Raw genomic sequence first — 12897 nt, forward strand, 5'->3', positions numbered from 1 at the left:
GGGTGCATTTATTACCTTTACAGAAGTGGAACAGTGCAACTTAGGAGAAATTGTTTTTTTAAATTGTCTCGCCACTTCAATTTGCCAACCATAAATGTAAAATCCTGGGGAAATTATTTGCTGATTTTTCACGGTAACGTGCAGAAATGGCAGAAGATAGGAGCTGTGTCGATCAAATTTGAAATAACACTATTTACTTACCGGCACAGTATAAATTCTGCAAAATACAACTGCTACAAACCATAAACAGAAACTGTGTTATAATGTGTATTGCATATTACTTGCACATTATTGTTTTGTTTAAACTAAGATGCCAAATTACAGTTATTTGCTTGCATCGCTGAATAGGAAATTTTTAGTGGTTAAATATTGTTGTGTTTGTGTGAAAGAAGGGAGCTATTATTTAATAACTGTGCCCAACAATATTTTAGAAAGTAAAGAGGGATTTTTTTAATGGGCAGTGAGAAAATACTTAATATTAACACATAGAAAAAATTAATCCAGTTTTTGATCTGCAAAAATTAGATACCCTACCAGGCCAAGAAAAAAGTGAACTACTGAATAACTTCAGTTACTAGATAAGACATTTAGTTATCTATAGTGTCTGAATGTAAAAAAACAAACAAACAAACTTCTTGAGTAAAGAAGCAACAGTGCATGTGCTCTGTCTAAAGTCTTAATGATGATTTTCTCATTTTTAGCTAACACATACAGATATTGACCATTTCTCTATGTGTGTGGGCGTGCATGTGTCCTAATGAAGTAGTGTTTAAAAAAGACGAAAGAAAAAGAAAAAAAGGAGATGTCTTCCCAGCAACTAATCAAGGATTCACAGAGTGGCGAGGAAAGATGCTGCTGTGTGACAAGATTAGTGGGTGACCTCCAGAGCTTCTTTCATCAACCAATTAACACAGAGGAAATTCAAATGCCAGGACATAGTGTATAAAGCATTAACAGGTACACATACACACAGCCATCACCGCACCATCAAACACAGACCTAGTCACCAGCAGATTGATTAAAGTAGTTAAAATTGCTAGTAAGCTGACATTTTGCCCCAGCAAGTCTCCCCAGGTGGGAAATTTGGGAGTGCGGTCTAGTCTGAAAGAGGCGATATAAGTCTCTCTGTCTGAAAAACAATACTATAGACTAAGCTTAATGAGCATAGTCCAGAGGCTATTTAATGATTTCTCCCAAATAAGCATGGTGGGGGTTGCTGAGATAATTGCACTGGGCTTAGCTGCAGACTAAGGCACAGGGAACAAACAGTGACAAAAAAATGTCAATTCCTAGGGTAGGCAGAGCAGCCCTCAAATTAAAATGGTAAGCCTTGAGAAATGCATGCAATTAAATCCAACAGCTATAATAAATAAAAACAAACAAGCCAAACAAAGAGGGAAAGGATACAGTATAAACCAAGACTGAGTACGGGGTGAAAAGATGGTGCCGCAGCTGAAATGAATTACTTGTTTGTGCTATTCTGAATCATTTATGGCTTAGTAATGACAGATCAGGAGAGGCATCAGCATGCATATATTCTGGAAAAGAGGTTTTTATTGCAGCATTAACCTTGAAGAAGCCATGAGCAGCGTTTCTCTGTCCGAGCCAAAAGGAAGTATCCTCGGGTATGTCCATGTAGGGAGGTTCCACCACCCGCTCATAGATCCTGAAAAAACATGATCATAAATTGGTCAACGGCTAAAATCACAAAAAAGTCAGTTATGCTACCTGTTTGGCTCATGTGATGAAAAGATGCCCCCCCCCCACCCCCCACCCACACTGCAGGTCCTGCCCTTTTAAATCCTTCTGTTAACTCTTTCCCTATGCAGGGTATAGATAGCCACATGCTTTCTTGGATGCACATGGCGTTGCCGTCTGTTCTCTTATCGTGCCAAGAAGGATCATCACACGCAAACAGTGACTCCCATGTCATAGTGAGCAGCAGAGGCATGTAAAAACGCCGGTTTCCTCAAGGTGAGTTCAACCTGCGCCGGACCCATGAGACATATGGCCGATGTCGATACGTGCATGCCAGAGTCAGCAAGTGAACACGGTCCATACACAACGCAGCATGTCATGGCCTAAAAACACAAACCATAGTTTAAAGCGCCGTATTGTTACCTAACAGGTTTTGGTTTCACTATTGTCTTTCAGTGAGTTTCTGCTTTTGGAGAGATATTACACATTGTATTTTTCCATGCAAAGACACAGACAAAAAAACCCTGAAAGATGATCCAGAATAGATTTGATCACTTAGTTTAAAGTAATTTAAAGTCCTATTTAAATTAAAGCACCACATGCTAATTCAGTATGAGAAATCTCTTTTTTCCCCAAATTTAAAATCGGTATCTCTCTAAGCCTGGAGTCATTGCAATAATTTTTACATGATTTAACATAGCAGTATCTATTGCCGTGTGAGTTGGAGGCTTACAAATGCAACTCATTGCAGAAACTCAGAAAACAGATTTTATGTGAATTAATTATATTATGGCAGATCAGGTCATTCAGATAATGAAGGTCCTTGCGCGGTATGTTGCATGAGATTAGTACATGCAAAGTTTGAAGCTGATACACAAGCGACATTTAAATCTGTATTTTTCCTTTTAAAAGCGAAGACTCTCAATCCAGGATCTTACCTGTTACAGTCCACATGTAGTATGACGTGAGATGCGCTGACGGCGACAGAGACCTTGTGCCACTGGTCGTCAGCCAGGCTGTAAGGGAACACCTCCGTGTGATCCTGCTGCCCTTTGGTGCGATAATGAAGGCGTACTTCACTCCGTTGGCCGCTGCTCTCGAGTTCCAGGAACCTGCAACACAATAGTTCCAGCAACTTAAGTAAAAACCATGGTAAGTTCTGTGACACCTTCCTGCGTCTTACAGTGTTGCAAAGTCGTGTTGCTTAAAAAAATGTATTTGTCACACAAAGAAATGCAAAACTGTCTGAACTCCTCTATTAAGAATTTGATCACATTAAAGGCTAAACATAGGGGTGCTGTATTGCTGTCTAATGCAACATCAGCAGCACACAGCAATGGCCCGCATGCAGCGATTCAACTCTTTACGTTAGAGCATTAGTATTCCAGGAGAATCCTCTTCTCCACACCACCGAGATTCACCCAGCACAGTGACACTAATGGAAAGAGCTGCCGATACACACTCATCACCTCAGCGTTTTAAAGACAGACTTATTTGAACAAGAGTCATTTTCAAGAAACATTATTCAAAAGAAAAATAGACAGTGTAGCAATGGAATTGATTTATCTGCAAACCACATCTAATAGATTTACTCTCCCCTAGCCGTGCATGCACATTCATCTTGACTCCATAAACGCGCTAGCTAACACTTTGGATGCTGAATTATTTCTGCCATGTTTTAAATGAAACCATGCAGTGCTGCTTTGTTGCATATGAATGGCTGGGAAGGCTAATCATCAGTGGGAGAAAGTCATTAACATCCCTGTGAGCTCTCTTCTCAGGACCGACTTTAATGTACAGACTGTTCAATCAACGCATTATGTGGAATTTAGATTGCTGTTCTGATCATCCAACGGCTCAGCTACCACAAAGTAATGGAAAACATTAGCATGCTAACTGCAGATAGTGTCTCATCAGTTTTCGATTCACAATTACAGACTCGACGCTTGCATCGTTGATGGACTGTGAATAATACTCTGGCATACAGGGTGATTTTCTTTGTTTATTTGACTAGTGTGTAAAACATCTAAATGCTTATCAAATACAAATATCCAGTCTGCTCATATGACAGAACAGAGAGTTACTAAATTTAGAGCGAAACTGCAATCATTGGGCAGGGAGATTTATTCTGACAGGCTTCACTGTACTAAATGAGCTATACTTTAGTTTCCCAGTGATACACATGAATCACTGAACTTTCTTAAAATGTATTTTATTTAGTGTATTCCATTCATGTATCTGCAAATAAATCCAAAAGCCGTTTTACACACGTGGTGAAACGAGAAGTGATCTTACCTGTGTTCAGAATGATGGATGGAGAGGATCACCCCAGAGTTCAGGTGATCCTGTTTGAGGGTCACCAACACAGTAAACTCATTCTTGCCTCTTAGCTTCTGGACCATTTGCTCTGAGACCTCCATGGGAGCTTTTACTTCCCTGGAGGACCCTGGATTAAAGACAGGGATTAGAAGAAATTATTAATACCATCAATAAATACGTCCTCAGAAAGACTGTCTATTCATCTGACCAAAACATCCCCACTGGGAAAATAAACTCCAGAACTAACAATGTGTCTTTAGCTAGAGCTGGATCAAGAGACCCTGAGTCTTTATGGGGTTTCCCATAAGTTTTTCTTTTTCACTCACTGCGTTTCACTCTTTGTGCTTACTTACTTACGTACTTTGCATTTAATCATTAATTATTATTAATTACTGGCTTTCTTCCATACTTTGTTTCCTGTTATGTCTCCCTCTTCCCTTCTCTCCCAAACCAGTCACCACAGATGGAAGAAACATGAGGAATCTTCTCATTAAAAAGGGAGTTGCTGTTGTGCTTTGGTTCTATATAAATAAAAATTAAATGAGTTATCTATTCTTTTTCAGCTCCTTTAACGATGTATGAAAAACAGAAGTTCTGGTTGAAACAGTGAATCGACACAACTTTTCCTTTTCCTTTTGTTGTTAACTCTATTGCCACTATTGATATATAATATTAACAATTTAGTAAGAATAACAAATTAGTCGATGTGAAAGTTATGAGTAAAATGTGCTCTAGTGAATCTGCTGTATTGTGGAAAACTAGACAACATTCTGCTGGGATTTTATAAATATTTCATGTAGTGACATAAGACAAGCCTGATAAATTTTAATTCATGAAATAAAAATCAGCACTAAACATTCAGAGCATACTTACTGGCACAAATTACAGTTTATTTATTAAAGTGAGAGCAAAATGCTAAAGAACAACAAAAAAGTGCCAAGCTTAAAAGCTTTATTAAGCTGCAAGTCAAATACTTCCCAAATAAAACCTTTGACATTTACTGCATTCATTTGGAAAACAGCTTGAGTACTGTTTTTGGTCCAAGAATTGTTCATATATATAGTTTATTGTAAACTCATGGCTTCCTAATAAAGGCCAGCTGCTGTAAATCTCACCTCAAGCAAAACTTCTGAAGTTGTCCGCCTGCAACAACCCTTTGCTGCCAAATACTGTACCAGCTGGACAGTGATGACCACCTCTGTCTAATATGCTGTTTGTCCTTTGTATTGTAGGATAATTGACCCACATAAACACAAAGAGACCTGAGAATGCTCTGTGGTATCTGATACAAACATTTTTTAGCTCCAGCATCTTCAAAGAGCTGTGAATTACATCAAAGTTGATCCCGCACATCCTGTGTTTTGTCAGAAACACTCATCTCATCAAGTCTTCAAAATGGGACTTCAGAAAACAGTGGGTAATGTCACGGTAGCTACATCCATTTTTTAAACTGTCTTCGACAGCTATTCACCGCTTCTAGTCAAAGGCGCGCCACAAGCCCTGTCATTTTGGAGTTGCTCTAACCTAGTCATCTACCATAATGATTTGGCCCTTGTTGTTCTGGCCTTTACACCCACCTACAACACTAAGGCTGTATCAGTGGATGATGATAAACAACAGTCAGAGTGCGTGACAACAGCTTGCCAATCAAAGTGCTCTTTTTTTTTTTCCTTTTGACTTGTTTTCCTGTGTGAACACACAAGTTCACGTTCCCACATTTGCTCTCTTTCAAATTACCGTTGTGAACCACTCTCATCTCAAAATAAGCGAAAACAGAAGAGGAACATTTCTATTTCTAAAATTGGAGCTTAATGTAGCCGTGTGTTTGCAGAGATGCTAGTTTATCTCGTGTCTTTAACCTTATTTATGTCACCAGGTGTTGTGTGAGTTTCTGGTAAAAGACCCTGCTGTGTGTGAGGTGAGCACAGCCAGAGCAGGAAGAGATAGGTGAGCCACCTTTATGCATCAAACAGACTGATCAAGTTAGCAGAGCTATGATAAAAAGAACTATAATCCTAAAGCAAACTTAAGTGTAAATCATTTATGGCTGTGTGTGAACGTCTCTCTCCAGCTGGTTCTTTCTCTTTATGCTGGAAATGGGGCATAACCTCTTCTCTGTCTTTGTCTCTCTGGCCAGCAGTTACAGTGCAGCTGTATGTCTGGACCACATACTATGCACAATGTACAGCAGATTCCTCAATCTTAATGGCTGCATGGCAGCTATGGTATTGGTTATTGGCATAAGATAATTAGACTATGGAGAAAACTGCTCAACCCTAATGTTTACTATAACTTAACTGCTGCTAATATATCTTAGAAAATAACAAGTGCTCTTGCTAAAAAAGATCAACATTATTCATCATCTGTCATCATTTGCCAAAGGGGATAATGATTTCTCTCACTGGTGCAGGCTAACTTAAAAATCAGGTCAAGTTACTTACTCCTAGGTGTAGTATTGGAATAGCCGTATTAAGCTGAGGACTAGAGGAAAAATAAGTAATACGGGTGCTGGTGTGGATGGGAGGGTATTTTCTGTGTGTAGTTAGCTGGTAAACTCCTGTTCCACCAGCGTGCCCCCTTTCCCTCCCCACCAAGTCTACACAGACGTCTATGTTACTTTAATGGAAGCATCAATAAAAGATGACGTTTCTCAGAAGCAATCACATCAAAGAGCTCACTTCCAGCTACGGGATGCATGCACGATGCCCTGGCACACTTAAGCGCTCCAGGAAGCTAGCATTTCCTCAGTGTATTAGCATTACTTCCAGCTGGTGGGAGTAGCCAATTAACACAATGCAATGTGAAACTTCAAGAAACGCTGTGATGAAGACTGAATACGCATACTCATCACTTACATAAGACACAATGACAGTATGCTTTAAAAAAAAGGCCTGTTTCGATTCAGTTGCGGTACTTGCAGTGTACACTTATAGTGCAAGCATTAGCTTTTTTTTTTCTTCTGATGCAGGCTTTTAAGCCCATTAGGTGCATATTTTGAGTCATTTCTCTTTAAACAAAAGCGTACACTAGATTTGTCTCACACCAAAGGAAATGCAGAGGGCAGGGATTCATGCATTTTGCATCACCAGTGGAGTATCATCCCAGTGACATTGGCCGGGGTGGGACAGATGGCCCAATGACTGCAACAGGGTTTCTGCTGAGCAATAATCTGCTGCTATCAACAGATCCTACTTAGTAACCAATTCCAAATGGCACTGCTAACAATAATCTCAGAATGAGTTTGTTTTCATCAAATTATTAAATGGTAATTTAATCTGTAGTCAGATTTAATTGCTTTTATTAAGAAAAGTCATATATTTATTGTCATGGTCTCCTGCCCGGCTACATGTGTTGTTTGGTTTTCTCTCTCTCTCTCTCTGCCTGGGCGGAGCTCACTGTGGGCTCCCGCCCTTGGCCCACACACCTGACAACAATCAGCTGTCATCACCTAGGAGCACTATTTGAGGCTGGAACACAGATCCTCTCGTCGCTGGATGATTGTACTACAGACGTTAGTGATTCTCCCAGCACCTGTGAACCTGTGCGTTGTGAGTGACTTCCCTCTCTTCTGCTACAGAGACTTTCCTCCCCGGACCTGTGACCTCCCTGCCGTGTGAACGTGTGTAAGTTTGGGCAAGAAGACGTGAGCGAGTGTGAGAGCGCTTCCCCGTGATTCCCTGGAGTTTGGATTTCCCTTCACTGTATATATCGTGCACTAGTGCTGTAAATAAACTGTTTTTGGAGACGTCTAACCCCTCTGCGCTTGAGTTCCTACTACCAGATTGTGACATTTATAGTCTTTGATATTATGCACCGGTCAATCTACTGCCATGCCATGAGTTGAACAGAAAGTAAAAATGACATCTCAATCATGAGCAAAATAAGCACAGCAGGAGCATCTGTCAGGGCGGGGCCCAGGGTTGATGAGGCAGGGGGGATGGTAAGGATCAAGGAACCTCTACTACTTGTCTGCTCTACAACTTGGCAGCTATGAGCCATTGGCTATATGTGGACAACTCTCATCACCCATCTTATTACTTTAAGAGAAGGGGCATCTTTATATGGGTCTTTAAGGGCTTGTCGAGTAGAGGCTACGTTGGCATGGAGCAAAAAGATCTGTCTACACTGAATGAATTCAATCCAGCAAAGATTAAGTTAGCATATGTATTAGGAGCATCTCTGCATTCCTTTAAACATATACGTGAAAAACGAGTAGATGAGTTTGTGCTGCGATGAGTAGGACAACTTTCCCGTGTGCCAAATCAATAAGGCCCTGCTGAGGGGGGCCTTTGGTCAATTATATATTGGCAAGTGCCTGGATGGGACAGCCACCTGCTCCTAATGACCACTCTGATGTGAGCTACCGACACAAAATAGCTTGAAAATGATGACACGGTGCATAAAATTCTAATCAGCGTATTTTCGGTGCAATAACACATCTCACGTCATCTGTTGTCGATGTTTACAGGCTATAAGGAGCAGCTGATAGTGAAGAAGCTGCTTTTGAGACACACAGAGTTTTATCAGCCGACTAAAGATCTCCAAAAGCCTCAGGCTCAATAGCATCCCTCGGAAGCGCAGCTTAGGGCTACAGCCTAATCTTATCTCCTGGGTACATTCTGCTTTATTAGTTATACTCAGGCCACGATTTCCATCCCTCAGCGTCACGTCTAATCTTTAACTGTCTAACGGTCTTATTTTGTCTGACCCATGGTACACAAGCCGAGCACTCCCATTCACCCATCCACCCCCACCCACACCCACGCACTCTATTCTCATAGAAAAATATTGGCAGAACCGCACCAATCATCAGCTAACACATTTAGCATTTCGAACAGGTGCCCCCACAGCACAGCGTGAGAGGCCAGATACGCCCAGCTTTGCCACAATCCTTTTCTCACACACTGCTTTCATGTCGACCTGCGCTCACAGAATGGGAGTTTTTCTAGTGAACAGACGCCGAGTTTCTGTCTTCCCACCACGCAAAAGGCATTGGTTAGCGATTTATAAATTTCTCGGAGTGAAATTGCTACTAAAAGCACCATCGCTGATATTAAGTATGAAGATTACAGCCTCGTTTTTATGCAAATAATGAAGAGTTTCGTTCTCCGGTCTCTAGTGGATTGCCAGAACAAAATAACACCTCCTACATCTTTTGCAACAACTCTTCAACAACAGTTTCCAAATAAGCGATGTTCCTATCAGTTAAGAGGGACTGAACCATGAGCTGCAGAGAATGTATAAAGCCAAGAGGGGTCCAAATAACGCATTGATGCAATCAGAGGAGGGAAGACCCAACGCTGCCATAAACCATGTAAACTTGTCATATTACACAATGTTTTTACACAAGACATTTTATCTGCTGGCCTGAGTGTAGAGGGATGTGCGTGGGAGGGACAGGCAAGAGAATATCTCTCTTGGAGGATTAGAATAATGATAAACTCTCCGCCAGAAGCAAACTCAAAACCCTTCATTACTATCAATGCACACGCACAATCACCTGTGAACGCATGCACGTAGATGAACAGGTGTGGACAGCAACACATACGCAGACACTGTAATGCCAACATTTTGCCTAGCCTGTGCAACTCTAAACAAACACTGCGTCAGTACAGAGAGAGAAATGGATGCAGAGGTCTGCGGTAAGGTACCTCTACATACACTAGACACATATACAAAGACCAGCCCCCTAAAGGTCGTTACAGCTCCTAGATATTCCGCCACACTCAGGCAATCTGCATTCGGCGGACCATCTCCCCCCCTGCTGTGTCTCCACTCTCCTGGAACAAATACTAAACTGAGCCAAGGGCACCTCCAGTAGTGCCTTGGCCAGCAATATTTTCGCAATTCTCAGATCGCCTCCTCGGTGACCGCCTGTCTGACATTCACACATACACACAGCTAATGACAGCCTTCCAGCCACCCAACTGTATAACAACCCTGGGGGGATAGAAATATCTCCCCCTCCATGGTCACTGGAGCTCCTGTGTGGAACAGAGGATCAGGTTTGCCTCAGAAGGCAGCAAGCAAAAATGACTGGCCACAGGGAGTTGTGGATAATGTCAGTCATCAGGAAAGATTGGACAACTTTTCTTTGAAATACAGCACAAGACACAACGACTGCTGTATATCGAAGGATATGGGATTATTTTATATGAATATAAAATGCGTGTGCTATGGATCAAGCAAGCTCTGACCTCAGGTAAATTTTGCTTTTAGCTTCAGCTTCACCGACAATTCTGTTTGGTTCATCTTTAAGCAGAACAAAATGTTATGGTGTTAAAGATTGCTAAGAATAAAGTTCACATCTAACATTTATGTTAACATCTAATGTCTAACATTAGCCCCTGAGTCTTAAAAATGTTTTTATTCTGAAACCTGCTAAAGAAAATTGTCCACACTGCACAATTTTTCAAAATGTTTTGGGGAAAATTGGCTTCAGGCAGAATAAAGCAAACCTTTGTTACCTTACACTTTCAAGAAAAATTACTCTTGGTCCTGGAAAATTCTTGAAAGAATGAGTTTCTTGAGTTTCTGTACATATTATAGTCTTCTTGTTAGGTTTGTATTCATCCTACCTGAATACAATCATGCCTGTATTCATATTTTAAGGCTGGGATTACACTATATTACCTTAGAGTCCATTTGGCAGTTGCATGCACAGTTTGCACCCTTAAAGTGTAGTATCTGCACTGACAATTGTACCAGATCACAACAAATTAGAGGCTACATCTCCTCAGAGCTTCACGCACGCCCGCTGAAGATAAAATACACACCACTTGGACACTTACAGCACGTATGCAATATGCAATAAACCTGTGTTACTAGTCGCTGTAATCCAGCCCATATTGCCACAAAGCGATGCCTTCTGCTGTTAGAATATGAGTGATGAGGATAAAATCGCTAATCTTTGTTCCACACAGAAACGCAGAACTTCAGCTCAATGTGAGGCTACGGCAGTGTGAGACAGTCAGCTAGGGATTTTCCACACTCAATCTCTTTTAGTACCAAATTATCACTTTCTTTTCCCATCCCTCTACGTTGGCTCATCAAGGAAACACTCTGTGAATCCACAAAGAAGGAATTTCATAATAAGGACTCTTTGACTTCAGGAAAACCCAACTGACTTGTCTGAGGCTGTAAGAGCTTCATGTTAGCTTCAGATTCACTTTGGAGAGCATTTTCACACGGAGCACGGAGGAATGTGGATTCTGTTCCTCTATTACTTTGGATATAGATTTTTTTTGAAGTCCATACGATCAACAAATTAACATGTAACTGATTTTAATTTACACACGTGTCAGTGATGCGTTTAGCAAAAAAGAAAGTTAACCTTTTTAACTATTCAGCATCAGAGTGTGAAAAAAGGCTGAGGAACTTTACCCAAGGTTTCTCAGAGCTTAGTGATTATGTTTTTGTTTGGATTCATATTTTCTGTTATTAACTAGATGGTTTTATTGAAGGTAAAATGGTTTTAAGCATCTAGCTGAACTCTGCATATTTGTATTGATATGAGAGTAAAAAGCTTCAATCTCATTGAAAGTGAATGCAGCTGTCATGGACAGTGTGACAAAGGAAATCTGAGTGATGTCAGCCATTCTATTATCTTAGAAAAGATTTGTAGAATATTCATTTTAACTGAAAGCTTCTGCAAGCACTGAGAGTTTAACAATACACCAATAAGTAAGTAAAGTAAGTAAAATTTTATTTATATAGCACATTTCTAGATAGAGATCACAAAGTGCTTTACAAGATATAACAGATTAAAAAGACAAAATACAAACAAAGTTAGCAAAAGGCAGTTTTAAAAAGATGTGTTTTTAGCTGTTTTTTAAAAGTAATCAATGAATCAGCGGATCGTAAGTCCTGAGGAAGGGAATTCCACAGTCTGGCGGCCACAGTAGCAAAAGCTCTATCACCCCTAGTTTTCAGTCTCGTATACTGAATAACAAGTAGGCCCTGACTACTCGACCTCAATAATGGTGTTTTTTAATGGATCTTTCTCCATCTAAAAACCTCAAATTTCATTCTGTTTTGTAGATTTTGTATGCCAAATTAGTTGTGTTGATTCTTAATTATTTTAAGGACTCCTGCAGAGCTAGATTGGTATGCTAGTTTTACCCCATTAGCACATTTTTCTATTTGATTATTTATGGATTCTTTTGGCACATTTTCCTACATTAAATAACATTTTCTTGTCTATTTCAGGAGGTTTTTTCCTTTTAATTGAATCTATTTGCATCGTGAAACTTCAATAAAAGAGAAGCAGCAAACGCAGCACTTGCAGTGAGAAAAAAGAAGTGCGCAGAAGTTCAGCATGATGTGTTACGCTAACCACTTTTTGCCAGTGTTAATTGCATTATTATTTCCTGAAGCCACTTTCCCATTTTGCTTTATTGTCCTTCCTCTAAGTGTGAGGTTTGCAGAACAGCACCCGGTGAACCTGCTCAATACAATTCAGCAGAGTGCAGCTATCCTGTACGCAAGCTTTCTCCAGAGCTCTGCCGCTGAAGGACTGAATTGCCCTCTGAACCTCTACATCTTTCTATAGCACAGTACTCCACTGCATCATAGTTACTAACAGCTGGTAAGTGTAGCCTCTGCACTGGAAGCACATCTGTGACGTACACAGAAATGCCGGACAACAAACCGACATTTCCTCCCTGCTTCATACAGATGTACAAATAAGCGCGCGCACTAACAAGGCATTACAAACGAGCCTCTTCCATCCTGTTACACTTTAGTGTCACAGGAGCCAGGGGCGTCGTCACCACAACATACAAAGAAACACCTCTCTGGCAGTGTTTAAACAGCCTGAGCAGAAACATGCTTCTGAGACAGGCAGGATTCATATAAACACAGACCAACACAATTACAAGG

The 12897-nt window shown here is 40.6% G+C and overlaps 1 protein-coding gene across 1 annotated transcript in view; it reads right to left on the reverse strand.

Moving 5' to 3' along the window:
• nell2a (neural EGFL like 2a) overlaps positions 1-12897 on the reverse strand; it is a 90676-nt gene that overhangs the window by 74495 nt on the left and 3284 nt on the right. The window contains exons 3-5 of the mRNA XM_085282707.1: positions 3994-4144; positions 2637-2810; positions 1570-1666 (exon numbers count right to left, since the gene is read on the reverse strand). Of these exons, the coding sequence (XP_085138833.1) occupies positions 1570-1666; positions 2637-2810; positions 3994-4144 (422 nt within the window). The remainder of the gene's footprint in view (positions 1-1569; positions 1667-2636; positions 2811-3993; positions 4145-12897) is intronic.

The sequence above is a fragment of the Mchenga conophoros genome, linkage group LG7, assembly GCF_057382185.1.
Source record: "Mchenga conophoros isolate Kocher_MC1m ecotype Shallow Benthic linkage group LG7, M_conophoros_male_GT1.1, whole genome shotgun sequence".
Classification (NCBI taxonomy): Eukaryota; Metazoa; Chordata; class Actinopteri; order Cichliformes; family Cichlidae; genus Mchenga; species Mchenga conophoros.